This window comes from Salvelinus alpinus, chromosome 35 (genome assembly GCF_045679555.1).
Source record: "Salvelinus alpinus chromosome 35, SLU_Salpinus.1, whole genome shotgun sequence".
NCBI classification, from domain to species: Eukaryota; Metazoa; Chordata; class Actinopteri; order Salmoniformes; family Salmonidae; genus Salvelinus; species Salvelinus alpinus.
In genome coordinates this window covers 3,463,352-3,490,409 of record NC_092120.1, presented here as the reverse complement: position 1 = coordinate 3,490,409, position 27,058 = coordinate 3,463,352, and the positions used below count along the sequence as shown (strand labels likewise).

General features: G+C 42.1%; 2 protein-coding genes across 3 annotated transcripts in view; both read right to left on the bottom strand.

Moving 5' to 3' along the window:
• LOC139563993 (dual specificity tyrosine-phosphorylation-regulated kinase 1B-like) overlaps window positions 1-7,898 on the bottom strand; it is a 75,886-nt gene extending 67,988 nt beyond the window's left edge. The window contains exons 1-2 of one of the 2 annotated variants that reach the window (XM_071383103.1): window positions 7,087-7,898; window positions 4,057-4,123 (exon numbers count right to left, since the gene is read on the bottom strand). The gene's annotated coding sequence lies outside the window, so the exon portion shown is untranslated. The remainder of the gene's footprint in view (window positions 1-4,056; window positions 4,124-7,086) is intronic. The other variant, XM_071383102.1, reaches the window with a different exon arrangement.
• A 1,179-nt stretch (window positions 7,899-9,077) lies between these two features.
• LOC139563996 (rRNA 2'-O-methyltransferase fibrillarin-like) lies at window positions 9,078-13,225 on the bottom strand. The gene is made up of 8 exons (XM_071383105.1): window positions 12,950-13,225; window positions 11,888-12,013; window positions 11,513-11,650; window positions 11,069-11,334; window positions 10,774-10,906; window positions 10,573-10,685; window positions 10,204-10,349; window positions 9,078-9,606 (listed from the first exon to the last, which is right to left on the bottom strand). Exons 1-8 carry the CDS (start codon window positions 12,957-12,959, stop codon window positions 9,582-9,584), a joined length of 957 nt encoding a protein of 318 aa, XP_071239206.1. The 5' UTR covers window positions 12,960-13,225; the 3' UTR covers window positions 9,078-9,581.
• Between the last annotated feature and the right edge of the window lie 13,833 nt (window positions 13,226-27,058).

The window sequence follows — 27,058 nt, the reverse complement described above, 5'->3', positions numbered from 1 at the left end:
CTACTTTAAAGAATCTCAAAAATAAAATATATTTAGATTTGTTTAACACTATTTTGGTTACTAAACTCAGCAAAAAAAGAAATGCACCTTTTTCAGGACCCTGTCTTTCAAAGATAATTCGTAAAAATCCAAATAACTTCACAGATCTTCATTGTAAAGGGTTTAAACACTGTTTTCCATGCTTGTTCAACAAATCATAAACAATTAATGAACATGCACCTGTGGAACGGTCGTTAACTTCCTATGGCTGCAGGGGCAGTATTGAGTAGCTTGGATGAAAGGTGCACGGAGGTGCCCAGAATAAACGGCCTGCTCCTCAGTCATAGTTGCTAATATATGCATATTATTATTAGTATTGGATAGTAAACACTCTGAAGTTTCTAAAACTGTTTGAATTATGTCTGTGAGTATAACAGAACTCATATGGCAGGCAGAAACCTGAGAAAAAATCCAAACAGGAAGTGGAAATTCTGAGGCTGGTCGATTTTCAACCAAGATCCAAATGAAATCACAGCGAGATATGGGTGAGTTTGCACTTCCTACGGCTTCCACTAGATGTCAACAGTCTGTAGAACCTTGTCTGATGCCTCTACTGTGAAGGGGGGACAAATGAGAGGGGAATTAGTCAGGTCTGCCATGACCTGACCATTCTTTGACCATGCGCGTTCACATGAGAGGGAGCTCTGTTCCATCGCTCATCTGAAGTCAATGTAATTCTCCGGTTGGAACGTTATTCAAGATTTATGTTAAAAACATTCTAAAGATTGATTCAATACATCGTTTGACATGTTTCTATTGACTGTTACGGAACTTTTGGACATTTCGTCAGCTTTTAGTAAACGCGCTTCCTGACGTTGGATTTGTTTACCAAACACGCTACAAAAATAGCTATTTGGACATAAATGATGGACATTACCGAACAAAACAAACATTTCTTGTGGAAGTGGGAGTCCTGGGTGTGCATTCCGACAAAGATCAGCAAAGGTAAGTGAAGATTTATAATGCTTTTTATAAGTTTTGTTGACTGCACAATTTGGCGGTTAACTGTATGGCTTGCTTTGTGGCTGAACGCTGTGTTCAGATTATTGAATATTGTGTTTTGCCGTAAAGCTTTTTGAAATCTGACACAGCGGTTACATTAAGAACAAGTGTATCTTTAATTCTATGTAAAACATGTATCTTTCATCAAAGTTTATGATGAGTATTTTTCTGTTATTTGACGTGGCGCTCTGCAATTTCTCCGGATATTTTGGAAGCATTTCTGAACATGGCGCCAATCTAAACTGAGGTTTTTGGATATAAATATGAACTTAAATCGAACAAGACATATATGTATTTTGTAACATGAAGTCCTATGAGTGTCATCTGATGAAGATCATCAAAGGTTAGTGATTCATTTTATGTCTATTTGTGCTTTTTGTGACTCCTTTCTTTGGCTGGAAAAATGGCTGAATTTTTCTGTGAGTTGGTGGTGACCTAACATAATCGTTTGTGGTGCTTTCGCTGAAAAGCCTATTTGAAATCGGACACTTTTGGTGGGATTAACAACAAGATTACCTTTAAAATGGTATAAGATACATGTATGTTTGAGGAATTTTAATTATGAGATTTCTGTTGTTTGAATTTGGCGCCCTGCACTTTCACTGGCTGTTGTCATATCATCCCGTTAATGGGATTGCAGCCATAAGATTAAGACACTAAACAGCTTACAGACAGTAGGCAATTAAGGTCACAGTTATGAAAACTTAGGACACCGAAGAGGCCTTTCTACGGACTCTGAAAAACACCAAAAGAAAGATGCCCAGGGTCCCTGCCCATCTGTGTGAATGTGCCTTAGGCATGCTGCAAGGAGGCATGAGGACTGCAGATGTGGCCAGGGCAATAAATTGCAATGTCCGTACTGTGAGACGCCTAAGACAGCGCTACAGGGAGACAGGACGGACAGCCGATCGTCCTCGCAGTGGCAGACCACGTGTAACAACACCTGCACAGGATCGGAACATCCGAACAGCACACGTGCGGGACAGGTAGAGGATGGCAACAACAACTGCCCGAGATACACCAGGAATGCACAATCCCTCCATCAGTGCTCAGACTGTCCACAATAAGCTGAGAGAGGCTGGACTGAGGGCTTGTAGGCCTGTTGTAAGGCAGGTCCTCACCAGACATCACCGGCAACAACGTCACCTATGGGCACAAACCCACCGTCGCTGGACCAGTCAGGACTGGCAAAAAGTGCTCTTCACTGACGATTTGCGGTTTTGTCTCACCAGGGGTGATGGTCGGATTCGCGTTTATTGTCGAAGGAATGAGCGTTACACCGAGGCCTGTACTCTGGAGCGGGATCGATTTGGAGGTGGAGTCCATCATGGTCTGGGGCGGTGTGTCACAGCTTCATCGGACTGAGCTTGTTGTCATTGCAGGCAATCTCAACACAGTCGTTACAGGGAAGACATCCTCCTCCTTCATATGTGGTACCCTTCCTGCAGGCTCATCCTGACATGACCCTCCAGCGTGACAATGCCACCAGCCATACTGCTCGTTCTGTGCGTGATTTCCTGCAAGACAGGAATGTCAGGGTTCTGCCATGGCCAGCGAAGAGCCCGGATCTCAATCCCATTGAGCACGTCTGGGACCTGTTGGATCGCAGGGTGAGGGCTAGGGCCATTCCCCCCAGAAATGTCTGGGAACTTGCAGGTGCCTTGGTGGAAGAGTGGGGTAACATCTCACCGAAAGAACTGGCAAATCTGGTGCAGTCCATGAGGAGATGCACTGCATTACTTAATGCAGCTGGTGGCCACACCAGATACGGACTGTTACTTTTGATTTTGACCCCCCCTTTGTTCAGGGACACATTATTCCATTTCTGTTAGTCACATGTCTGTGAAACTTGTTCAGTTTATGTCTCAGTTGTTGAATCTTATGTTCATACAAATATTTACATGTTAAATTTGCTGAGAATAAACGCAGTTGACAGAGAGAGGGTGTGTTAATATGTGTTAATTCATAGTTTTGATGTCTTCACTATCATTCTACAACGTAGAAAATAGTTTTAAAAAATTAAGAAAAACCTTGGAATGGGTAGATGTGTCCCAAACTTTTGACTGGTACTGTATAGTAACCACCAATCAACTACTCAGTGGCCTTGTCTGCAGCTGTCAATTAACCTAGAAGAGACGCACTAGTTTTCAAACAGACTGAGCATTTCCACTTCAGTTACTGGTCTGTACCACAAGGCTGGGCTTTAATTCTGACTTGGTGGGTATCATGATTGATTTATAGATGACAACCCTCACCTCAGTTCATGAAATATACTTTGATTCACATCTGTTCAAGAAAAAAGGTATCCTGAAAAGGAGGATATGGGTTAAATGGAAAGAGAGAAGAGGGGGAGAGAGAGGAAAGGTTGTCGGTTTCTTGAAGCTTGCCTGGTTGCTCCTGGCAACAGCAAGGGGAGAAATTGGAACTGTGGGATTACAGTTGTGTCCTTCGGTTTTTTAGATGCTGGGCTTTCCCCAATAGTTATCGTTCAAAACAAGATATATATTTTTTTTTGTATGCTAATCACTGTAGTTTTTAATACATAAGTTGATTCCTCTTTGAATCATTATATGTAATTATAATCGCTATGCTCGCTCGCTTAAATGACTGATGACAAATGTACATACGATGCCATTGATCGAATCCATTCCAAGCATTCCTCCATTGCAAATTGATCTAGCCATTCACTTGATGCAGATTTTACTGACTGACCTAGCATATGGAATGTCCTTTGCCTTCTCTCACATTCAACATTTTCCAGTTTCCATAACATTACCTTAGAGGTTCTGAGAGTTATAAACACAATTCTAAGAACACAAAGCTGATCAGATGTTGAATTGGCTGAAGGAGAGGTTTAGTAGCCAACTATGTGGTTACATTGTGCAGGTAGCCCAGTCTTGAAACTCAAACTTCACTGAGACACATGCCAGTCAAGGTGGGGTGGTAATGAACCAAAGGTTGCAAGCATATAGTCTGTAACCAAGAGAGCATCATTGAACGTACTGGTACACTCACCAGTGTGTCCCCCAGATTGTATCTTCAGATGGACACTGAAGGCCCCAAAATCAGTATCCAGTGGCACCTAAAAACAAAATTTCCGATAGAAACTAATCAAAGATAAGATACAGGGCAGCATTTCTAGGCTGAGATGAGGGTGATATTAGGGGAAACACTGCACGTGGGCAACTTGAGTACTGATGAGGTAGTGAGGTTGCTCTGCATCAGGAAATGGGTTCATTCAGAGCCAGATCAAAATCAAATGTACTTTTAGAGGGCTGAGAAGTGGGGTGGGGTTGTCCTCTCAGAGAGTGGAGACACTGAGGGCAAAGTCACATTGGGACTGCTGGACAGGAATAGAATAGGGAGGGGAAAAGGCGTGTTGGGCAGGTTTAATAAGGAACTGACAGGCTGCAGTTCAATCAACATTGGTCCGAGTAGCGTTCCAGGCCCTACTAAAGCCCAAGTGCAAACTTTCACTCTAGAGTAAACTCACTGAACCTGTTTCCTTCCAGTCCCTCTCTAACACACTTTAAGGGCTTGTGCTCAAAGGGGACTGCCTCGAAAACCGTGGGCTATGGACTGTGCCTTCTCTGTAACAGGCAAGACACTGCTTACGCTGTAAATCAAGTTTTCCACCGTGTAAACACTAGGCGCGGGAGGTGGGGGACTATGAACTTGTGTGCGAGTGGGTGTCCCCTGCTTCCCCTCCCTAAGCTATCAAACTCAGGTGTAAATCAATAGATGAATGGGGAAGGCCCCCTCAAGTGGTCTCTCCAAAGACAAACAAGCGATAGGTTACCTCACCAGTGCCAGTTTCACCAGAAAAAGAGCATGGGAAGGGAGTGGGGGTCCAAGCTGCTACCTGGGTTAAAGTTACTAGATTCAAGTAAGAGTCCAAATTACAGACAGCCACCCCCACCATCATCATGATCGCTACTAGGCTTCATGACACGCACACACACTCGCCGACTTGCACCTGCAAACGCCAGCACAAACTTTTCACACATGCTCACCGGTAAAACAGTGGCATGCCCTTTGACTGGACCAAGTGCTCATGAGCTCTAATACATATTTGCAACATGACCGGAAAGTCATCCTTGCAGTTGAGCATCTCATCATCCTGGAATCACACTCCCACACCCAGCTTGACTGACACATAAAACAGCACCTCTTCACACAGTCAGTATTTTGGTGACCAGTCAACACCAACTTGCTGCACTTCACAGTTATGTCAAGGTTCAATACAATGAAGTTAGTCAGTCAGTCAGTCCATTCACAACAGCGTGTCACTCCGCTACCAGTACCAAAATAAATCTCGAACAGAGCTTTTCTCTCACCCCAAATTGAGAGGGAAAGAGAACTAGAGAGGAGGTTGTACAGGCCTACAACATGAAGCTATGGTATGGAGCGATGTAATACACACTCAAGTTGGTCTTTCAATATCTTGGCAAGAGAATGTATCACAACTGTGTATTCAGCAAAGCTTCTGACCAAATAAATGTGTCATTGTGACATGCAGTCAAATGCTCATAATGTGGTTCAGAATGCTAAATGGAAATCATCCATGCAACTTGGAAATACAGCATTTACTGAGAATTATCTATTTTAATGCTCCAAATGTATGAGGACATGGAACACTACAAGAAAGAATCATGACTCAGTAACTTAGAGACAATGTCAAACTGCACCCAACCTTTCACCTAAAAACTAACGAGGGAATGATTTTTCTGGTTAGGGTTAACAAACATGATGGACGTGGATGAGGGATACATTCATTGAGATCAAAATACCACAAATTCTGATGGCATACAAATCTTAACGACATATGCATTAACGTGTAATAACGGTTTCACTTCGATGCAGTGGTAACAGTAAGAGAATGAAGCCAACATGGTAAGGACAGAGGAAAGTGAATCCATTTTGAACCGGCATTTCTACTTCAGCACCACAGCAAGGGCTTGCTCATAATGCTACATGGAAATCAAGGGTGTAGGCACCGAGATTTATCCAGGGTATGACTTTGCGACAAAGGTTATTCAAAATGGAAAATATACTCCAACAAATACACAATAACAGACTGCTTTTCATAGTCTTAGGTGGCAATTTCATCAGAAACTGCATGTCACTCCCAATTGACACACGTGTTAACGTATGAAGATCCAAGGGTTGTAATGTCATTCTTCATACCGAAATCAAAACATATATAATTATGACATTATTTAACGTATCGTTTTTTCTTGAATCACCATCCACAGCCTTCATCAGAGTTTACAATTCCCTTCCTCACTGTCTTGCTGTGAATTCTAAAATGCAGCGATGCAGGCTTTTGGGCATTCTCTTCAAAATATTTGCATTAGCTAGTTAAAGGAAACACTGCAGATAAAATTAGGCCGGAGTGATTTAGAATATGACATCCGTCATTTCTCAATTTTACCCCAAGTAGAAACAGTGGCTGTGTGATGCATTGAAAAGGGAGGATATCCCAGTCATACATCAAATCGTAATAAGTCCATGATGAGGCATGCTCATCGACAGATTACATGGCCAACACTGCCCATACTAAATATTGAGACTACTGGGCAGGGTGACTTTTGATTATCCTACTTCATTCGTACATTGCAGCTGAGAATGTGATTTCTAAAAGATGTTAAAGGATAGTCTGAACTAGCCTCGGATACATTGTAGCTGTCTATCGCAGTTTTCCATCATGGCGAATCACAACCAACGTTGATGATCTACATTGCAAGGCATCACTACGGGGAAAATGTAGCTACTAGCTAAATTGTCCACAACGTGTACGAATCGATAAATAATGTTACAAGCCAAGTGAATGTCCTGTACAATTAACTAGCACCCATGTGATTGAAATTGGCATATTGATGCTGAGGTTGGAGGACATGGGAGGGTACGGAAGGTGCTGTTTGTATGGATGTCAGTTTATCATCATGGTCTTCTTCAAACACATAACGACTGATGACAAAAACGGCATCTTCACAACAAATGAGTTAAAACCCAGTGAGTGAATAAACCAAGCTTATCTCTTACCTCAGGCGGAGGTTCGTTTCCAGTTTCCCGGAGCAGCCATTATCAGCATTCCCTCTCTCCCTCCGTCCTAGCCTCCACCACAGGTACCGGGCAAAATAAGAACCGGCAAACCAATCCCCCCCACCCCCAAACTGTCACCCCTCTGATGGGAGAGATATCCTAATAACAAGGGTAGTGTCGTTTTTGCAATAAATCCCCGTCAAAACTCGGGTCTTCAGTGAGGTTAGTCTCCAAAGCGCAGTCCAGCAAGAGCGCAGGATGAACTCGGAGGTTCGGAACGGTCCGCCCGGCGCAGTGCAAGCTAGCTAATTGAGCAGTTCACAGGTAACAGATGTGGTACCGCTTGGGGTAGCATGGCAATGGCTAGGTTGTCATCCAAAATAGACCGTATCTCGCCGTTGATGGTTGATTCTTTCGTGGCCCGTTTTCCCTCAGGAAACCATGTAGCAAACTGGCAACGTTGGGGTTTATCGTAGCTGCTGAGTCTGGGAGGTTAGCTAACGTTAGCAGGCTAACTAACTAGCTAGCATTCACTGTAACAGTTACTACTAATAGCCAACTACGTGTTGCATGTTGTGGTGAACGGAAAGGTGGAGGGGATGAGTGTTTAAATAAAAAAATTACGATTAAAATAAAAGTGGGGTATTTCCGTTGCACCGCTATAACTAGCGATGTGCATTCGCAAGGGACCCCCCCTCTCTGCCCGTTAATCTCGATCACACCACTAGCTATCGCTTAGACGAGGGTCTTCACGAAAAGCGCGCCCTCTACACGAAGCTCGTTCCCGCTTGTTTGAGTTGCATTCCCCCTACAAAATGGCCGCCAAAACAAACCTGCGACAGTCAAACTAGCTACTACCATTGGTGTGAAATTAAACATCACATGGAACGCCTGTTCATAATCTAACGCAGCGGTAATACATTTTTATACAAACTGCCTCGGCATTTAAACGGGTTTTAAATGTGATTTTAGGGTAAGGTAGTTACCAAGCCAACATAGCTAGCAAGCTCGTGCATGTTGCCTCAACAGCAGTAAGCCTTGACGTTATCACCAATACTGTTAGCACCAATACTGTTAGCACCTTAGCGAACAAACTAGCTAAATTAGTATTTAGATTCACGGACATACTGTTACATATGTTCTTAATATTGGTAAATTAGAAATAGCACCCAATTCAAACATTATGTGCTTAACTCGCATGACTGTAAAACGTTACCTAATTTTCTGAAGAACTATCGGCACCTAACTAGTTAACATCAATTCATAATATCGCATCAGCTAACCATCAATCATGTTCAAATTACCCGCCTCTTTCGCGCGTTTTGACGAAAACCACTGACCAATCTGTATGGTCATTCACTCACTTAAAATGGCGGCGGTCACCACTGGGATGAAAACTGTCGTGGCGTGTAGGTTCTGTTTTAGTATTACTATAGCAGTTAGAAACCGTCATTTGGTAACGGTGAATACAATTTCGTTATTACTCAGAAGCGCGTTCACATGCAGTTTACCCATATCAAACTACAAGAACAAAAATAAACGCCACAGTACATTTTAATTAGTTGATAAATTAACTGAAATTAATTCAGCCCTAATCTATGGATTTCACAGGACTGAGCAGGGGCACAGCCATGGGTGGGTTTAGGCCCACCCATTAGGGAGCCAGGCCCAGCTAATCAGAACATGTTTCCCAACAAAGGGGCTTTATTACAGACAGATATGCTCCTCAGCTGATCCCCGCAGATGAAGCCGGGTATAGAGGTCCTGGGTACACGCGGTCTGTAGTTGTGAGGCTGGACATACCGCTAAATTCTCTAAAACATTGAGGCAGCTTATGGTAGAGAAATGACCATTCAATACCCTGGCAACAGCACGCTCCACCTCAACTTGCTCTTATATTTCTGTTCAGTATAGTTCTGAGTGACCATTACTTATGTCATGACAACATTGTTTCCCTGACCAGGTCTTAAAGCACAGGACTAAATAAAATATACAATCACATACTGTTTTAATAAAAAAGGTCAAGGTACAATATCACATTTAAGTCAAAGTGAAACATACATAGGTGTAAACCATAGTCTTGTTTTAACATCAAGGAGAAAATAATTATTTGACTTCAATGATAAAGTGAAACAGTTCTTTAAAAGCATTAGATTAAATGAATGTGAATATTAAACAAATGTGAATATTAAACAAATAACTAAATTAAATCAATATATCAGGCTTTCCCTCTGTACAGTACTTTACATGGCACTGCAGAGTTAATTAGCAAAGTTAATTCCACCCCGACACCCTCTCCCCAGACAAAACAACGTACGTACTTCTAAACCGTCCAAGCTCTGGAGACAGGAATACTAAAATGGTCAGTTTGGATATGGGTGTAAGAATGTGGGGGTCTCTAATCAGTGCCTTGCTAAATCCCAGTGCTGAGCACCCCCCATGGCAGAAGTGGGTCCACAGAAAAAGTCACTATGCCACAGCTGCTACAGGCCAGTTCACTTCTTATTCTTGGGAGCAGGTCTGTAGGAAGGAATATTTGATGAATTCATATTATAAAGACAAAATACATTCTACAGGGTGGTCATGTTAGAATTCTCAAAATGCAGACCATAAACAAAAATCTGCATTTAAACCATTTCATCTGCGTTTTATATTTAAATTGAGTTTTGTTTGTTGCTTCAAGTGACCAGGGGAATGTAACTATAGTTTTCCATCACAGCTTAATTCATTAGACAGCCACATTAGCAGCCACACAAGTAAATGTGCTTTCAATGAAAAAGCGACGTATTTTTAGCAATGTTTATCATAGAAATAATGTAGCCAGCTACATTTCCTAATGTTTTGCTTGACGTTTATCTTGCATTTTACCAGAGAAAGGTAGGTTACGCCGAGGAAAGTACCAGAAAAAAGTAGATACACATCAGCCAGAACGCTGTCTGAATATGCCCCGTTTGTCATCCGAGCGGAAAAGTGCAACGGACACAAAATTAGTTCGAGCAGAAAATTGCAATAAGCAGTATTTTAGATCAATGTTTACAAAACGCAGCAAGATACTTGTTACGCGTTATTCTTTCATTAACATGACCTGTGTATATTTAGAAACAAGCATTTCCTCACCTGTAGATTCCTACTACGATGGCGTGATCTCTCTCATAAGGCTCCAATGTCAGCTGCTCCTGGGGCTTCATGTTTTCCGAGCCCATCTTCTTCACCTCCGCCGCAAACACAGCCTCCGGTGCTGCCGTTGAATCAATGCAGTTTGCCTGGAGGGAGACAAGACAAACGTACTTTAATCCCACTGCAACTGAGGCACTGGCCCCCAGTAACAGCAATCTAGGTTGCTCCTAAAATCAAACGCTTTGCAGTTCAAATGCAAAATGGTCAACGTCTAATATGTTAGTTTGCCTGCTTAAGTAAGAATACTATTCCAGAAGATGGCACCACATACTCTGAATAACACAGCTTTTTGAACAGTCAATGTTTTACCTTGATTGAGATGACAAAGTGCCCTCCGTTCTTAAGGAAATTGTGAGCGTTGAGTGCAACAATTCTGGTCTGATCAGGCTGGGCCACATCAGCGAAGATAACATCTACCATGCCTGCACAAAGAGGGTACAGCCAGAGTTTGTAAAATATACATAAACTACCACAGTATTTTTGCATCAGTGTAAGATTTTGATGACTTACCAACAAGCATGCGGTATTTGTGTGGATGCCGGGCATCCTCAATGATGGGAATGATGTTGGTTCTCTTTTTGGCAACATTGAGCAGATCACGTCCTGACCTGTGAGAGAACTCTACAGCATACACAAGACCCTCCTGCAAAACAGAGAGGAAAAGTCTCATTACATGTACAGGGGTCAAAGGAATGAAGGACCACACTTCATTGTGATAGAAGTTAATTGTTCTAAACAAGACCATTATCGAGTAGCCCAACTAAACCAATGACAGTTCTGATTATGTGGGAAAAAATATACTCACAGGTCCAACGATGTCTGACACGTGGGACACTGTCGTCCCTGATGCGGCACCCAGGTACATGACCTTCGAGCCAGGTTTGATGTGGATCTGATCAACTCCTCCCAAGATGGCTGCTGCCAGCTTTGACCGGAAAGGGTTCCACGCTCTGTACTCAATCTTCGTTTCCCCTTCCTCGACATTCATCCTTTTTTCTCCATACACAGACTCTCCAATCACCATGTTCTTTGTCACCAGGGCATCTTCCTTACCACGGCAGATGAACACTCCTGAGGGCGGGAAAATGGAGAAGTGTGAAATTACAACACTTCAATATATTGGAACGTTTACAGTTCAGAAGAAACATTTTGCATAGAGTGGGTGCTGCTGAACAACACAAACAATAGTGCAACTACAAGCCTCTGCTGGAGACAGCTTGTATTGCACAGCTCCAACTTTTCCACTCACCTTCATGTCTATGAGGCTCCACAGTGACTTTCCTGCCCGCCCCGAAGCCGCCACGTCCACCTCTACCCCTGGGGGTGCCACGACCACCTCCACGGCCTCTGAAGCCACCCTCGCCGCTTGGAGACCTAAATCCACCTCCTGTAACAGGGAAATAACACATAATGTCCAGTTCTTGCCCAAATTAACCACGTGCAGTAAACAACTTTCATCAATGGCAATTGCAAGAAACTTGACGTGTTAAGTCACATTAGGTTGTCTTGTGACTTCAAATATGTGATAATGCTCGTCAGTCAGGTAAACTTATACAAGACGGAACAGACATGTACCTATAACCTAAAAAACATGTCAAATAAAATCTAGCTATGTTTGACTTACCACCACCTCTGCCTCTGAATCCTCCTCGTCCGCCTCTATCTCCAAAACCCCCCCGTCCACCACCTCTGTCTCCAAAGCTTCCTCTTCCCCGGAAGCCTCCTCGATCACCACCCCTGGGGCTGAATCCTAAAAGAAATCAAGATTATGGGGTGAAAAATGGACATCAACATTCAAATGTGTATGGCACATGACATGGTGCCAGGGCCTGGTGCAAACAAATGAATGAGATGCTTCAGATTGATGATACATGTTATAGTATAGATTACTTCTAGAATCATAGATCCCAACTACTAATGTATGCTTATTTGTCTTAAAGCCATGATAGCTGCAAGCTAAATACACGTTAATTTCACCACCGGTGATGGAATTGATACCCTAATAGCGGTTCAAAGGGCTACAAAGAACTTGGAAATGGAATAGGATATTCCATATGTCTCGGTGTTAAGTTTGCCAGCAAACTAGAAGACTTAGTGGTAAACCAAAGATAATGGGTAAACAGCATGACATGGCCGGCAATGAATATAGCTAATGCAATTAGCTAGCTAGTGACCTGGTTACCAATGCTAGCATGTTGCGAGCACATGTGCCAATAACATTAGACCGATATTTGGCTAGGCACTCAAATCAAAAACACGTTCAGGCAAAATAACAAGAATAGGTGTGTTGTGTGCGAATAATAACTACCTAGGTTGCTTGAAAGCTAATTAGCTAACGTTAGTGCGTATGAACACGTGTTTAGTTTGTGCCATGCGGGCCGTACCATTGCGAAAATGTGCCTTAAATCACAGAAGAAGCAGACAGTGCAAATACTTTAATATTAATGATCAATAATGAAATTGAACACAAACACGTCGTACGTGTAACTGTATAGTTAGCTAACGTTACATGCACTATTTACTTGTTGTCCAAGTTGTGTGAGAGAAATCATGGCTAACGTTACTGCTCGCAAAACCAGCCCGGAAGATTAAACTTCACAATAATATTTGGCCTTTATAATAGTAAGACTTTTACGGGCATTTAAATGATGTATCCCCGTCTACTCAATTGGTGAAATAAACTTACCTGGTGTCATATTTGGTCAATTGCTGTGCTCTCAATCTAAAACAGCTCGAATTTGTTTTGCTCGGTCTTCTCTATCTTCTTCTTCTACACACGCAGCACACACTACCTACCAATGTGGCCATGCGTCATCAGACTCCTCCTTCCCCTGATGCACCACGGTCTGAATGCTCATCTTTATCAAGGGTGTCAAGACTTTCGGAGTTTCTAGTCTTGAGCCCAAGACCGTAGAGTTAAAAAATACTGCCTGCAGTCCTGACGGATCATAAAGTCATATGGCTGACTAAGAATGTGCAGTAATGATGATACGAAATACTCTATTGGGAACTGCTGAAATTTAAAATCTGCTCAGCCTGTACTACTTAAGGGAAACGGCTTGGTTTAAGAATATGTGAGGTAGCTGAGCTCTCTAAGAAGCTTGATCTTAATTAGAAAGCTAAATTTAATGATTTACAGAATCAACTAGATATATTTTATATCGAAAAAGCTAGAGGAGCCTCTGTAAGATCCAGAAAACAATGGCTTGAAAAGACGAAAAGGACAGCAGATACTTTCTTTTGGAAAAGAGGAGAGGGAACTCAACACACTCCGGAAATGTACGATTAATGGGGATAGAGTTATCAGACTTTACCACCAAGTTAAGAGAATCTTTACTCCTTCGATAACAGTTTGAGTGACTAAGGATTTCCTTGATTTTATAGAGAATGTTAACTCAGTGAAGAATCCAATAGGTCTTGATGTCAAGATTTATCCATTATGGACATCCAATATGGGGTTGCCCAATTAAAAAATCTACAGGTTGAGATGGATTAACCTCTGAATTTTACAAAACTTTCTCGGACAAAATAGCAAAATTTTTACTTGAACACTGAGGTTATAAAAGGAGAACCACCTGCCTCTCGAAGCAAGGGGTTATTACTCTTATAACTAAACCACACAAGGATCTCTTAATTATTCGTGTCCAATCACACTCCTAGAACGAATACAAAATTATAGCCTCAATCTTTGCGAAAAGGTTCAAATTGTGCTTGAATGATCTGATTGCTGAATGTCAATCAGGGTTTATGAAAGGGCACCATATATCTAATAATCTGAGGCTGGTGTTAGATTTGCTTGAGTACTGTGATCTAGTGGATGACTTCCCTGTTGGATTGTCAGAAAGCATTTGATACTGTAAGTCACAATTTTATCTTTGATTATCTTAAGCATTAAGTTTGGTAATTTTTTAGTTGTTGATGCTATTATAACTTTATAATGGTGGCAATAGCTGTATCAAACTGTCATGGAACATCCTCAAGGTAAACCTTCAGGATTGGTGGGTCCCCTGCGGGACGGTTGAGCTAACGTAGGCTAATGCGATAAGCATGAAGTTGTAAGTAACAAGAACATTTCCCAGGACAGACATATCTGATATTAGCAGAAAGCTTAAATTCTTGTTAATCTAACTGCACTGTCCAGTTTGATGATGAACTAGCTATTACAGTGAACGAATACCATGCTATTGTTTGAGGAGAGTGCACAGTTTTGAACATGAAGTTATTAATAAACAAATTATGCACATCAAATCAAATGTATTTATATAGCCCTTCGTACATCAGCTGATATCTCAAAGTGCTGTACAGAAACCCAGCCTAAAACCCCAAACAGCAAGCAATGCAGGTGTAGAAGCACGGTGGCTAGGAAAAACTCCCTAGAAAGGCCAAAACCTAGGAAGAAACCTAGAGGAACCAGGCTATGAGGGGTGGCCAGTCCTCTTCTGGCTGTGCCGGGTGGAGATTGTAACAGAACATGGCCAAGATGTTCAAATGTTCATAAATGACCAGCATGGTCAAATAATAATAATCACAGTAGTTGTCGAGGGTGCAGCAAGTCAGCACCTCAGGAGTAAATGTCAGTTGGCTTTTCATAGCCGATCATTAAGAGCATCTCTACCGCTCCTGCGGTCTCTAGAGAGTTGAAAACAGCAGGTCTGGGACAGGTAGCACGTCCGGTGAACAGGTCAGGGTTCCATAGCCGCAGGCAGAACCGTTGAAAATGGAGCAGCAGCACGGCCAAGTGGACTGGGGACAGCAAGGAGTCATCATGCCAGGTAGTCCTGAGGCATGGTCCTAGGGCTCAGGTCCTCCGAGAGAGAGAAAGAAAGAGAGAAAGAGAATTAGAGAGAGCATACTTAAATTCACACAGGACACCGGATAAGACAGGAGAAGCACTCCAGATATAACAAACTGACCCTAGCCCCCCGACACAAACTACTGCAGCATAAATACTGGAGGCTGAGACAGGAGGGGTCAGGAGACACTGTGGCCCCATCCAATGATACCCCCGGACAGGGCCAAACAGGAAGGATATAACCCCACCCACTTTGCCAAAGCACAGCCCCCACACCACTAGAGGGATATCTTCAACCACCAACTTACCATCCTGAGACAAGGCCGAGTATAGCCCACAAAGATCTCCGCCACGGCACAACCCAAGGGGGGGCGCCAACCCAGACAGGAAGATCACGTCAGTGACTCAACCCACTCAAGTGACGCACCCCTCCTAGGGACGGCATGAAAGAGCACCAGTAAGCCAGTGACTCAGCCCCTGTAATAGGGTTAGAGGCTGAGAATCCCAGTGGAGAGAGGGGAACCGGCCAGGCAGAGACAGCAAGGGCGGTTCGTTGCTCCAGAGCCTTTCCGTTCACCTTCACACTCCTGGGCCAGACTACACTCAATCATATGACCCACTGAAGAGATGAGTCTTCAGTAAATACTTAAAAGTTGAGACCGAGTCTGCGTCTCTCACATGGGTAGGCAGACCATTCCATAAAAATTGAGATCTATAGGAGAAAGCCCTGCCTCCAGATGTTTGCTTAGAAATTTTATGGACAATTAGGAGGCCTGCGTCTTGTGACCGTAGCGTACGTATAGGTATGTACGGCAGGAGCAAATCGGAAAGATAGGTAGGAGCAAGCCCATATAATGCTTTGTAGTTTAGCAGTAAAACCTTGACATTTGGGCAGTCTTGATACAAAATTGTGAACAGAATGGCAATGGTTCATTGGATCAGTCTGAAACGTTGCACATACACTGCTGCCATCTAGTGGCCAAAATCTAAATTTAACCTGGGCTGGAATAATACATTATGGCCTTTCTCATGCATTTCAAAGATGGTACAAAAAAAATTGTTTCTTTCTTTGTATTATCTTTTACCAGATCTAATGTCTTATATTCTCCTACATTCCTTTCACATTTACACAAACTTCAAAGTGTTTCCTTTCAAATGGTACCAAGAATATGCATACCCTTGCTTCAGAGCCTGAGCTACAGGCAGCTAGATTTGTGCATGTCATTTTAGGTGAAAATTGAAGGGAAAAAAGGGCAGATCCTTAAGGTTTTAACATTTACAAAGGAATACAACAAAGTTGTCCAATCACCTTTTTCATTAGTGTGGAAGGACCACCAGAGGGCAGGCTGGGCTCACGGATAGTAGCCCAACAAGGCATGGGAGACAAGGTAACCAGAGGCAATCAAGCACAGCTGACGGTACTAATGAGATATTCTCCTTCCCCTATAAGAGAGAGTATGGAACCAGCAGAGAAGGGATAAATACTATCTCTGGAAGATGGCCACCGAGACAGAGGAGCTATCCATGAATAACCACTAAGACGGTGACAATCCCGTGATTTTTGTTGTAGTTTAAAGATAATCGTATTGTGTTCCTGTTTGATCTGGAGAAGAAGATGAATGTTTTTTCCTTGGGAGATTTTCTTTGATTATGTTGAAGTGTTTGTGGTGACCAAATGCCCTCAATAGAGAACTGTGTTCAATCAAGAAAACCTACTCCTGACTCGTTTGTTCCACCTTTCCGCTTTAGAGTGACGCCCAATTACTTGGTCCGCTCACATTAGTGTCTCAAACATTATGCTCTTTAGTTTATCAAAGTCAATTTGAAGGCATGACATTCTAGGCCAGAGATCAAGATATTCCCAACTGGCACATGACGCCTCACTTTTTTGGGAAAAATGTGTCACAAACTAGATTAGCACTGGATATTGTGAAGCAGTTCTCCAAAATGTAAATAGTCCGGTTGGCCATTTGATTAGTTGTTCAGCAGTTTTGTGGCTTGGGGGAAGAAGCTGTTACGGAGCCTTTTGTCCTAGACTTGGCGCTCTGGTTCCGCTTGCCGTGCGGTAGCAGAGAGAACAGTCTATGACTTGGGTGACTGGAGTCTGACAATTTTTTGGGCCTTCCTCTGACACCACCTAGTATATAGGTGGATGTCGGGAAGCTTGTCGCCAGTGATGTACTGGGCCGTACACACTACCCTCTGTAGCGCCTTATGGTCAGATGCCGAGCAGTTGTCATACCAGGTGGGGATGCAACCGGTCAGGATGCTCTCGATGGTGCAGCTGTAAAACCTTTTGTGGATCTGGGGACCCATGCCAAATCTTTTCAGTCTCCTGAGGTGGAAAAGGTATTGCCGAGCCCTCTTCACAACTGTCTTGGTGTGTTTGGAGCATGATAGTTTGTTGGTGATGTGGACGCCAAGGAACTTGAAACTCTCGACCCGCTCCACTTCAGTCCCGTCGATATTAATGGCAGCCTGTTCCTATCGTCCACAATCAGCTCCTTTGTCTTGCTCACAGAGAGAGAGGTTGTTTGGTATTATATCTTTCCAAATGTGAGATGTTTGTTCTGAAAGGAGCTGTCAATCCATCAGATTAACATCTCTGAAAAATAAACTATAACCTACCTCAGTGTAAAGATCACCAAAAATCTTAAGGCTGTGAATGATCTTAATATCATGTTACAGGCAAAATGACAGGTCAAGGGGAGGCAGAGGTCAGTAATCCAGATCAGAGTCCACGAGGTACAGAACGGTAGGCAGTCTCGGGGTCAGGGCAGGCAGAGGTCAATAATCCAGAGTGGTGTGACAAGGTGCAGAACAGCAGGCAGAATGGGGGAAAACAGGAACTAGAAAAAGACAGGCGCAAGGGGAAAAAACTGGTAGACTTAAAGAACAAAACAAACTAGCAGCAGAGAACACAGGTATAAATACACTGGGGGTAATGGGGAAGATGGGCGACACCTGGAGGGGGGTGCAGACAAGTACAAAGACAGGTGAAACAGATCAGAAACACTTCATTTGAATCCTGTAACTGAATCTATCAAAAATAAATTCTCCTCATGGATAGGGAGGGATTTAAATCTTCGAGGGAGGGTGCTTTTACCCAAAGCTGAGGGGCTATCTCGTTCATGCTATCTTTTTTCCCTAATCCACCTTAGATAGGCTATTGTACAACTTCATATGGAAAAGTGGGATAAAATCTTTACTTCAGAATAATGCATATTTTGGAACATCTATTGTAAGTGATATCCAGGTGAATGGCATAGGTTTACTAGATAAGAAATTCAGCAATCGTTTATTAAGAGATATTTTCTTCAGGAATTCTATTCCTTTTGCTATATTTTGTTGGGCTTCATCGTATGATGTAAACTGGCGTCGTGCTTGGCTCACTCCACACAAATTGGTTTAAACTGAAATGGGTCTTCCGCATTTAACCCAACCCCTCCGAATCGACATCCACGACACCCGGGGAACAGTGGGTTAACTGCCTTGCTCAGGGGCAGAATGACAGATTTTTACTTTGTCAGCTCGGGGATTCCATCCAGCAACCTTTCGGTTACTGGCAAGACGCTTTAACCACTAGGCTACCTGCGCCCCTCAAAAGGAGATCTTCTTTAAGATTGTCCATAGATTCTGCCTGTGTAATAGCTTGATTTCTAAATATATACCTGATGTTACCAATGAATGCAGTTTTTGTGAACTAGAAACTGAATCTATTGAACACTTATTTTGTAATTGTTTACATAGTGAGGTGTTCTGGACTGAAGTGAAACTATATCTTGGGAACAAAATGCATACAACCATTGAAATATCTAAGTTTGACATTATTTTACTACACAGACTCCAGAATTGAACGTCAGTATGTCATAAATCTCTTTATTTTACTAGAAACATTTTTCATGCGCGAATCAAAATGTATTAAGAAAAATTTTCTTTTTAATTTAAAAAAATCTGATTTGCAAAACTATCTGGAATCCTTAAAACGAATGCAAAACAAAATGTCGAAATAAATGTATTCGCTACATGTCTGTATTTAATTTGGTATAATGTGGATTTGTATTATTATTAGTAATATTTTTTCCTTATTTCTTTGTGTACTCCCTCTGGCTCTTCTGTTTTTTTGTGTTTTGCATGTTACTGTTTAATAAATTTAAAAAATGAATATATACAAATTCGAACCCCACTATATAACTTTGACCAAGAAAAAAAACAAGAACACATAAAATAATGTATCTTTCGTCTCTCTGTGTTTCATAATTTTCCTTCAATTCGCAAGAGGCTGGCTGAATGTATCTCATCGGAGAAAGCATCTGAGTGAGCGAAACAGCGCCCCTCTGTCTCTCTACGTGTAGCCCACCTATCTGATGCTGTCTGGTCCAAACGAGTATGACATTGTTGCCGAATGTAGCATTAAATGCAAGGGAAGCCAGCAAGCATTTGGCCTCCCTTGATAAATAAAGTTGAACAAATTAGCTAATCAGTGTTGAGCTAAACTGTGAATGGTCCTGGTGCACCTAAAAAAAAGTGTCAAGGGAAGCCAGCTTGGATTTTGGTGTCACCTATCAAATCACATTTATTTATTTTTTATTTAACCAGGTAGGCTAGTTGAGAGCAAGTTCTCATTTACAACTGCAACCTGGCCAAGATAAAGTAAGGCAGTGCAACAAAAACAACACAGAGTTACACATGGGATCAACAAACGTACAGTCAATAACACAATAGAAAAATCTATTTATAGTGTGTGCAAATATAGAAGATTAGGGAGGTAAGGCATAGAGGTGAAATAATTACAATTTAGCATTAACACTGGAGTGATAGATGTGCAGATGATGATGTGCAAGTAGAGATACTGGGGTGCAAAAGAGCAAAAAGATAAATAACAATATGGGGATGAGGTAGTTGGGTGTGCTATTTACAGATTGGCTGTGTACAGGTGCAATTCTCGGTTTGCTGCTCTGACAGCTGATGCTTAAAGTTAGAGAGGGAGATATACGTCTCCAGCTTCAGTGATTTTTGCAATTTGTTCCAGTCATTGACAGCAGAGAACTGGAAGGAAAGGCGGCCAAAGGAGGTGTTGGCTTTGGGGATGACCCGTGAGATATACCTGCTGGAGCGCGTGCTACGGGTGGGTGTTGCTATGGTGACCAGTGATCTGAGATAAGGCGGGGCTTTACCTAGCAAAGACTTATAGATGACCTGGATCCAGTGGGTTTGGCGACGAATATGTAGCGAGGGCCAGCCAACGAGAGCGTACAGGTCGCAGTGGTGGGTAGTATATGGGGCTTTGGTGACAAAACGGATGGCACTGTGAAAGATTACATACAGTTTGCTGAGTAGAGTGTTGGAGGATATTTTGTAAATTACATCGCCAAAGTCAAGGATCGGTAGGATGATCAGTTTTACAAGGGTATGTTTGGCAGCATGAGTGAAGGAGGCTTTGTTGTGAAATAGGAAGTCGATTCTAGATTTAATTTTTTGGATTGGAGATGCTTAATGTGAGTCTGGAAGGAGAGTTTACAGTCTAACCAGACACCTACGTATTTGTAGTTGTCCACATATTCCAAGTCAGAACCACCCAGAGTAGTGATGCTAGTCGGGCGTGTGCGGGTGCGGGCAGCAATCGGTTGAAGAGCATGCATTTAGTTTTACTAGCATTTTATAGCAATTGGAGGCCACAGAAGGAGTGTTGTATGGCATTGAAGCTCGTTTGGAGGTTAGTTAACACAGTGTCCAAAGAAGGGCCAGATGTGTACAGAAATGCATACAGTGCATTCGGAAAGTATTCAGACCTTTTGACTTTTTCCACATTTGGTTACATTACAGCCTTATTCTAAAATTGACAAAATAATTATTTCCCTCATCAATCTACACACAAAAACATGTTTTTAGAAATACAGTAGAGTACAGTAAAGCACACTTCTATAAACTCTACTGTGCTGTACTCTACTGTACTCTAGTGTGCTCTACTTTGCTGTACTGTAATGTCCAAACTTGCGATGCATAGACGTCTATGATTGTTTCAGATTTGTTCTGGTCCGGACAAAACATATGTGGCCTTGTTTAGGGGCGGAGCTCATTACTATAATATGCAAAAGTAGGATATTGCTTATTTCTACCTTTGTGTACCTATTCAGGATACATCCCCATGCAGGGGTCGCGTTAACGCTGAAAAAAATACAAAACGCATAAGAAATATCTTTCTGCGTTTTGTAAATGCAAATCTAATATGCTTTTATTGTAATTTTTGCTCAGCATCAGACTAATTTGTTGCTTCAGTTGCACTTCTCCACTTGGATGAGAATTTAGGAAAGGGCATTCTATTAGCTCTAACTGGTGTGTAGCAACTTTTTTCCAGTACTTTTCTCGGTGTAGCCTACTTTTCTACAGTAAAATGCTAGATTAACTTCAAACAAAACATTAGGAAATGTAGCTGGCTACATTCTTTCTATGATAAGCATTAGAAATATTATGGCCATGCATAGTTTTTGCAACAAAAAAATGTGCTTTTTCATTCTAAGCTAATGTTAGCCAAGTAGAGTTGCGCTTCTGTTGTCATCTGATGAAAATCAAGCTATTTTCTGCAGAATGTGTTGCACTGATGTATTTTCTGTAAAGGAAAACGATAGAGCTGCATGCCCCTGATCTCTCTATTGAAGCAAATATAAAACGTAGGTGAAATGGTTTAAAAAGCAGATTTTATTTATGGTTTGCGTTTTGAAAATGCAGATTTCTGAACTATAACGTGACCCCTGCCATGAATAAAATGATATTCATATCCATATTTTCTGAATATTACAGGTAAGGGACTCATGATGGAAATCCACTTCATCTACTGTAGTTCAAAAACCAATATATATATTTGTTTAACTCTTTGGTGTGATGTCATAGCTGACACCCCATTCTTAATGCAGACATCTTTGAATCTTAATTCTGCGTTTATGGAAAACATGGTCGCATAAAAAATATATATATATTTTTAATTCTGTTACCAAACTTTGCATCTGCACAGTTCTTCCATTAAATGTGTCTTTGTGAAATTGTATTTTATTTCTTCAAAGTAGTTCTTAGTTGTATGGTTTTTGTTTGGCATACATTTTAAAGTGAAAAATCTGAGTCAAAGCGTAATTCCGTTACCGTGGAAATTCCCATCTACAAAAAAAGCTAATGTGTCTTCAAAAAGCTAATGTGTAGGCTAAATACACTATTGCAGATTTGATTGAATTGAGCCACAACTTATTTACTTTGAAGGTTAACTTGGAATGCATTGCTGCTGTGGATGACTTGCCACTTGTGGAATACACTGTATTGTATTAATTAATGATAGGTTGGTGTATGAAGGACAGGATTGTGGCCTCTTATCCCCGCAAGTTCACATATTGCATTCGGAAAGTATTCAGACCCCTTCACCTTTCCTGAATTTTGTTACGTCACAACCTTGTTTTAAAATGGATTACATAAAAATGTTCCTCATCAATCTACATACCCCATAATGACAAAACGAAACAGGTTTTTAGAATTTTTTGCTAATTTATAAAAAATAAAAAAAGATACCTTATTTACATAAGTATTCAGACCCTTTGCTATGAGACTCGAAATTGAGCTCAGGTGCATCCTGTTTCCATTGATCATCCTTGAGATGTTTCCACAACTTGATTGGAGTCCACCTGTGGTAAATTTAATTGATTTGGAAAGGCACACACCTGTGTGGGTCCCACAGTTGACAGTGCATGTCAGAGCAAAAACCAAGTCATGAGGTTGATGGAATTGTCCTTAGAGGCTTGTGTCGAGGCACAGATCTGGGGAAGGGTACCAAAAACTTTCTGCAGCATTGAAGGTCCCCAAGAACACAGCGGCCTCCATCATTCTTAAATAGAAGAAGTTTGGAACCACCAAGACTCTTCCTAGAGCTGGCCGCCCGGCCAAACTGAGCAATCGGGGGAGCAGGGCCTTGGTCAGGGAGGTGACCAAGAACCCGTTGGTCACTCTGATAGAGCCCCAGAGTTCCTCTGTGGAGATGGGAGAACCTTCCAGAAGGACAACCATCTCTGCAGCGCTCCACCAATCAGGCCTTTATGGTAGAGTGGCCAGACGGAAGCCACTCCTAAGAGAAAGGCACATGACAGCCTGCTTGGAGTTTGCCAAAAGGCACCTAAAGGACTCTCAGACCATGAGAAACAAGATTCTCTGATCTGATGAAACCAAGATTGAACTCTTTGGCCTGAATGCCAAGCGTCACTTCTGGAGGAAACCTGGCACCATTGCTACAGTGAAGAATGGTGGTGGCAGCACCATGCTGTAGGAAAGTTCTTCAGGGACTGGGAGACTAGTCAGGATTGAGGGAAAGATGAACGGAGCAACGTACAGAGAGATCCTTGATGAAAACCTGCTCCAGAGCGCTCAGGACCTCAGACTGGGGAGAAGGTTCACCTTTTAACAGGACAACGAGCCTAAGCACACAGCCAAGACAACGCAGGTGTGGCTTCGGGACAAGTCTCTGAATGTCCTTGAGTGCCCAGTCAGAGCCCGGACTTGAACCTGATTTAACATCTGTGGAGAGACCTGAAAATAGCTGTGCAGCAACGCTCCCCATCCAACCTGACAGAGCTTGAGAGGAACTGCAGAGAAGAACGGGAGAAACTCCCCAAATACAGAGGTACTAAGCTTGTAGTGTCATACCCAAGAAGACATGAGGCTGTAGTCGCTGCAAAAAGGTACTTCACAAAGTACTGAGTAAAGGGTCTGAAAACTTATGTAAATGTGATTTTTCCATTATTTTGATACATTTGCAAAAATTTCTAAAAAGCTGTTTTTGCTTTGTCATTATATGGTATTGTGTGTAGACTGATGAGGGGGGGAAACTATTTAATCCATTTTAGAATAAGGCTGCAACATAATGTGGAAAAAGTGTGTCTAAATACTGTCCGAATGCACTGTACAGAAAGAACTTGAATTGTTGCAGCTGATTGTATTGCTGTCCTTTGGTGGCTAGCTAGCTACCTAAAATTGTCCCTTTCCTAAATTAGCCATGGATAGAGATAGGGATTTGGACTTGTGGTTTTACTTAATTGTCCCTACTGGCCAATGATTATAACAGCGTTTCTGATTCAACCATTAATACATACATTGTTGTGCTCCTGGCCTGAGAGGATGGAAGTTCAATATGTAGCTAGATGTAAAAGGCTAATGTTAACTAGCTAACGTTGCCCATGAATGAAAGTTAGGCTAGCGAGCAAACATTTTAGCTAGGTAGCTTAGGACAACAAAAAATGAAAGCGTGTACTGTATGACAGAGTGATAGACCGTTTGGTCAACATGAAAGAGAGGAGGATGGCATTGGCGTTTCTCTACAAGTAGGGTCAACATGATTTTTCTACTTGCACTAACGCGCATGCACATATACCTACACACGCACACAGAAATCAGAACCATTGACAGCCAATTCATATGTAGCTTGTGCTGATTGGATTAAATTGTTTTTGGTATCTTTTAGTTGTCACTTTATTAGACTAAGCAGAGGTGATTTGATGATTTTGAAATGTTTAAGTTTAAATGGTGCTGGTATAGTGGAGGCAGCTCCTGTTTTCTTTGCGACTTGCAGTAACCCTCTTTGGTTCTGAATCAATAGTTGTTTAGTGGTCCAAAAATGTTGTAAACATTAACTTGCTTGACCATACTGTAGGTCATGTAACTGTCTGTTAAGTGCTTTGTGGACTTCACCGGGCAGAGGTTGCTCTCCGGTTTTGTAATAAAACAAATGTGTGGTTTAATTTATTCTGCCACTGTGTCTTCTTATTTTCTCTGCCTTTAGGCCTATATATCGGAGGTCTGAAGGCATAGGAATTAGCTGGTTATAGAGCAAACAATGCAATTATCACAACACATAAGTTGTAATATGCCTTTTTTGTGGGGCTTCCCCAGTGATTTTACCCACACCCCGCTGCTGATTTTATCCCAATGTAATCAAGGTTTGGAAATGGAATCATGGAGAGGCCAGAGATAGCCAGACTAGTAATTTGGCCTAAGGAACAGAAGTTGGGCTTTGGAGAAATGCCATCAGTGCATGCTCTGCAAGCAATGAAAGCGTGGCAAGAGCGTGCGTGGTGAAAAGATAGACGGGGTTATGTACAGCGAGGAAGAAGGAGAAGAGCCGAATGTAGTGGGAAGATGTGTGTTTATTAAGAATTGGGCCAAGTACAAACCCTATTCTACTGACTCTGATGGCTCAGAAATTGAACCTGAGGAGCGTGAGGATGAATTACCTGTGGTGGCAGGTGTGATGAAGACCTCAGAGTCTCGCCCCTATGGTCATCCAAATGATGATTCGGACCCAGTGGGAGAGACATTTTTGGAGATAATGGATCCCTGCCTTTTGGCTGATCCATATGTAGTCTCAGGCTGGGTAGAAAATAGGTTGGGTACTGTTAAATTGGTGAAGGTAGCTCGAAGTGGATTTGTGATTATTTTCTGTATTTCTTCTATCCAGAGGGAGCGTCACGTGATTAGGGACAAGATCTGTGACTTGCTTTGCTCTCCGGAGCAGTGCCCCTTTGAAAGGAGTAATTACTGGGGTGATGTAAAGTGTTGAGGTGGAGCAACTGAAATGGAAAATTCCCTGTGGCTGTGACGCCTGCCGTTTTGTGTGACGCAGACCCGGTGGCAAGCGTGGTGAAACTGAGAAGACACTGTCTGTCCTTTTGAGTTTTGAAGCAGAGTCTTCACCTGACAAAGTCATGTTAGGATATATCAGTTACCCAGTGAGAGCTTTTGTGCCAAATCCACTAAGGTGTTTCAGATGCCAAGCTTATGGTCATATTGTAGCAGTGTGTAGGAGGGAGATTCAGAGATGTGTGAAGAAGGGCATGGGACAAAGTAATGTGTAGTATCGGTGGAAAAAACTGTGTCAATTATGGGGGTGCCCATGTTGCTGGGGTTCAGAAGTGACCGGTGTGAGAGAGACAGGTTGAGATTGCCAGGGTCAGGGTAGAACAGAAGGTGTCATATGCTGAGGCAGTGAAGAGAGTAGAGGATGATGGGTTAAGGGTGAGTAGTAGGCCTAGGCCAGTACAGAGTGATACGAATTTGTGCTTCAGTAAAGTTAACTTCTTAGCATTCATTGCCATGGTTATCAATTGTACCTCAGAAATGGAACGTAAATCACAGAAACATTATTTTGTGGTGGCAGTTGCGGAGAAGTACTTGGGTGTACAATGTTATACATGTTATACAATGTTATACAAAGTTATAGTTACAAGGTGTTTTGAATGAAAGAGTCCCGTCCTTTCAAGCCATCGGCCTGGTGTAGGATCAGTTAGGGTCAAAGTAGTGGAATGGGGTGGTGATTTGTATATATTTATGAAATAGTGGTATATGCTGTAGGTCGAGGGTTAGTTGGTTGCAATTCTTTCCCTTTCCCCCTCCTTTTACATTTTTCTATCACAAAATGTAACTGGATTGAACACACACTACTGCACAGTAGGCGGCAGCATGCACAAACAAAATGTGCAAACTCCATGATACCAAAGAATAAGAATAAGTAATCAAGATTTTAAATGTTTTTGTCAAATACTATAATTGTTTGAGCTTCTTGCGGTCAATTTGCTGTGTACAAATGATTTATAATAATGTTCCAGCCCCCCGACCATCCACTCAAATCATCCCGCGGTTGAATGTAGTTGGTGACCCCTGCCATAGGGACTATGGTGACGACATACAAGATATCGAAAAGTTGTTCTCCATGGATATTCAATTGCATTTAGTGTCAATTCTAGTGATCCAACTGAATTTTTTCTTTAAGATTATATGCATTTTTAGACACTACACGTAGGCCACTGGCTTCTGATTTAGCTCTGTGTGAAGGAGCCTATCCTAGGCTTTCCCCTTTTGACTACAATGCATTAGAGTTATTGAATCTTTCTTTTGATTTAGCTGAGGGGAACTGATCAAAGTGTGAAACGCTCTACCTTAAACAACTGATCCTTGATTCTGATACGGTTTTGGAAA

Excerpts from the sequence above, each read along its gene's own strand:
- LOC139563996 (XM_071383105.1), bottom strand. Across the intron at positions 11,335-11,512 it reads GGAGCCTCATAGACATGAAG|GAGTGTTCATCTGCCGTGGT; the intron begins GTGAGTGGAAAA and ends TCCCGCCCTCAG. Across the intron at positions 10,350-10,572 it reads ACTTTGTCATCTCAATCAAG|GCAAACTGCATTGATTCAAC; the intron begins GTAAAACATTGA and ends GTCTCCCTCCAG.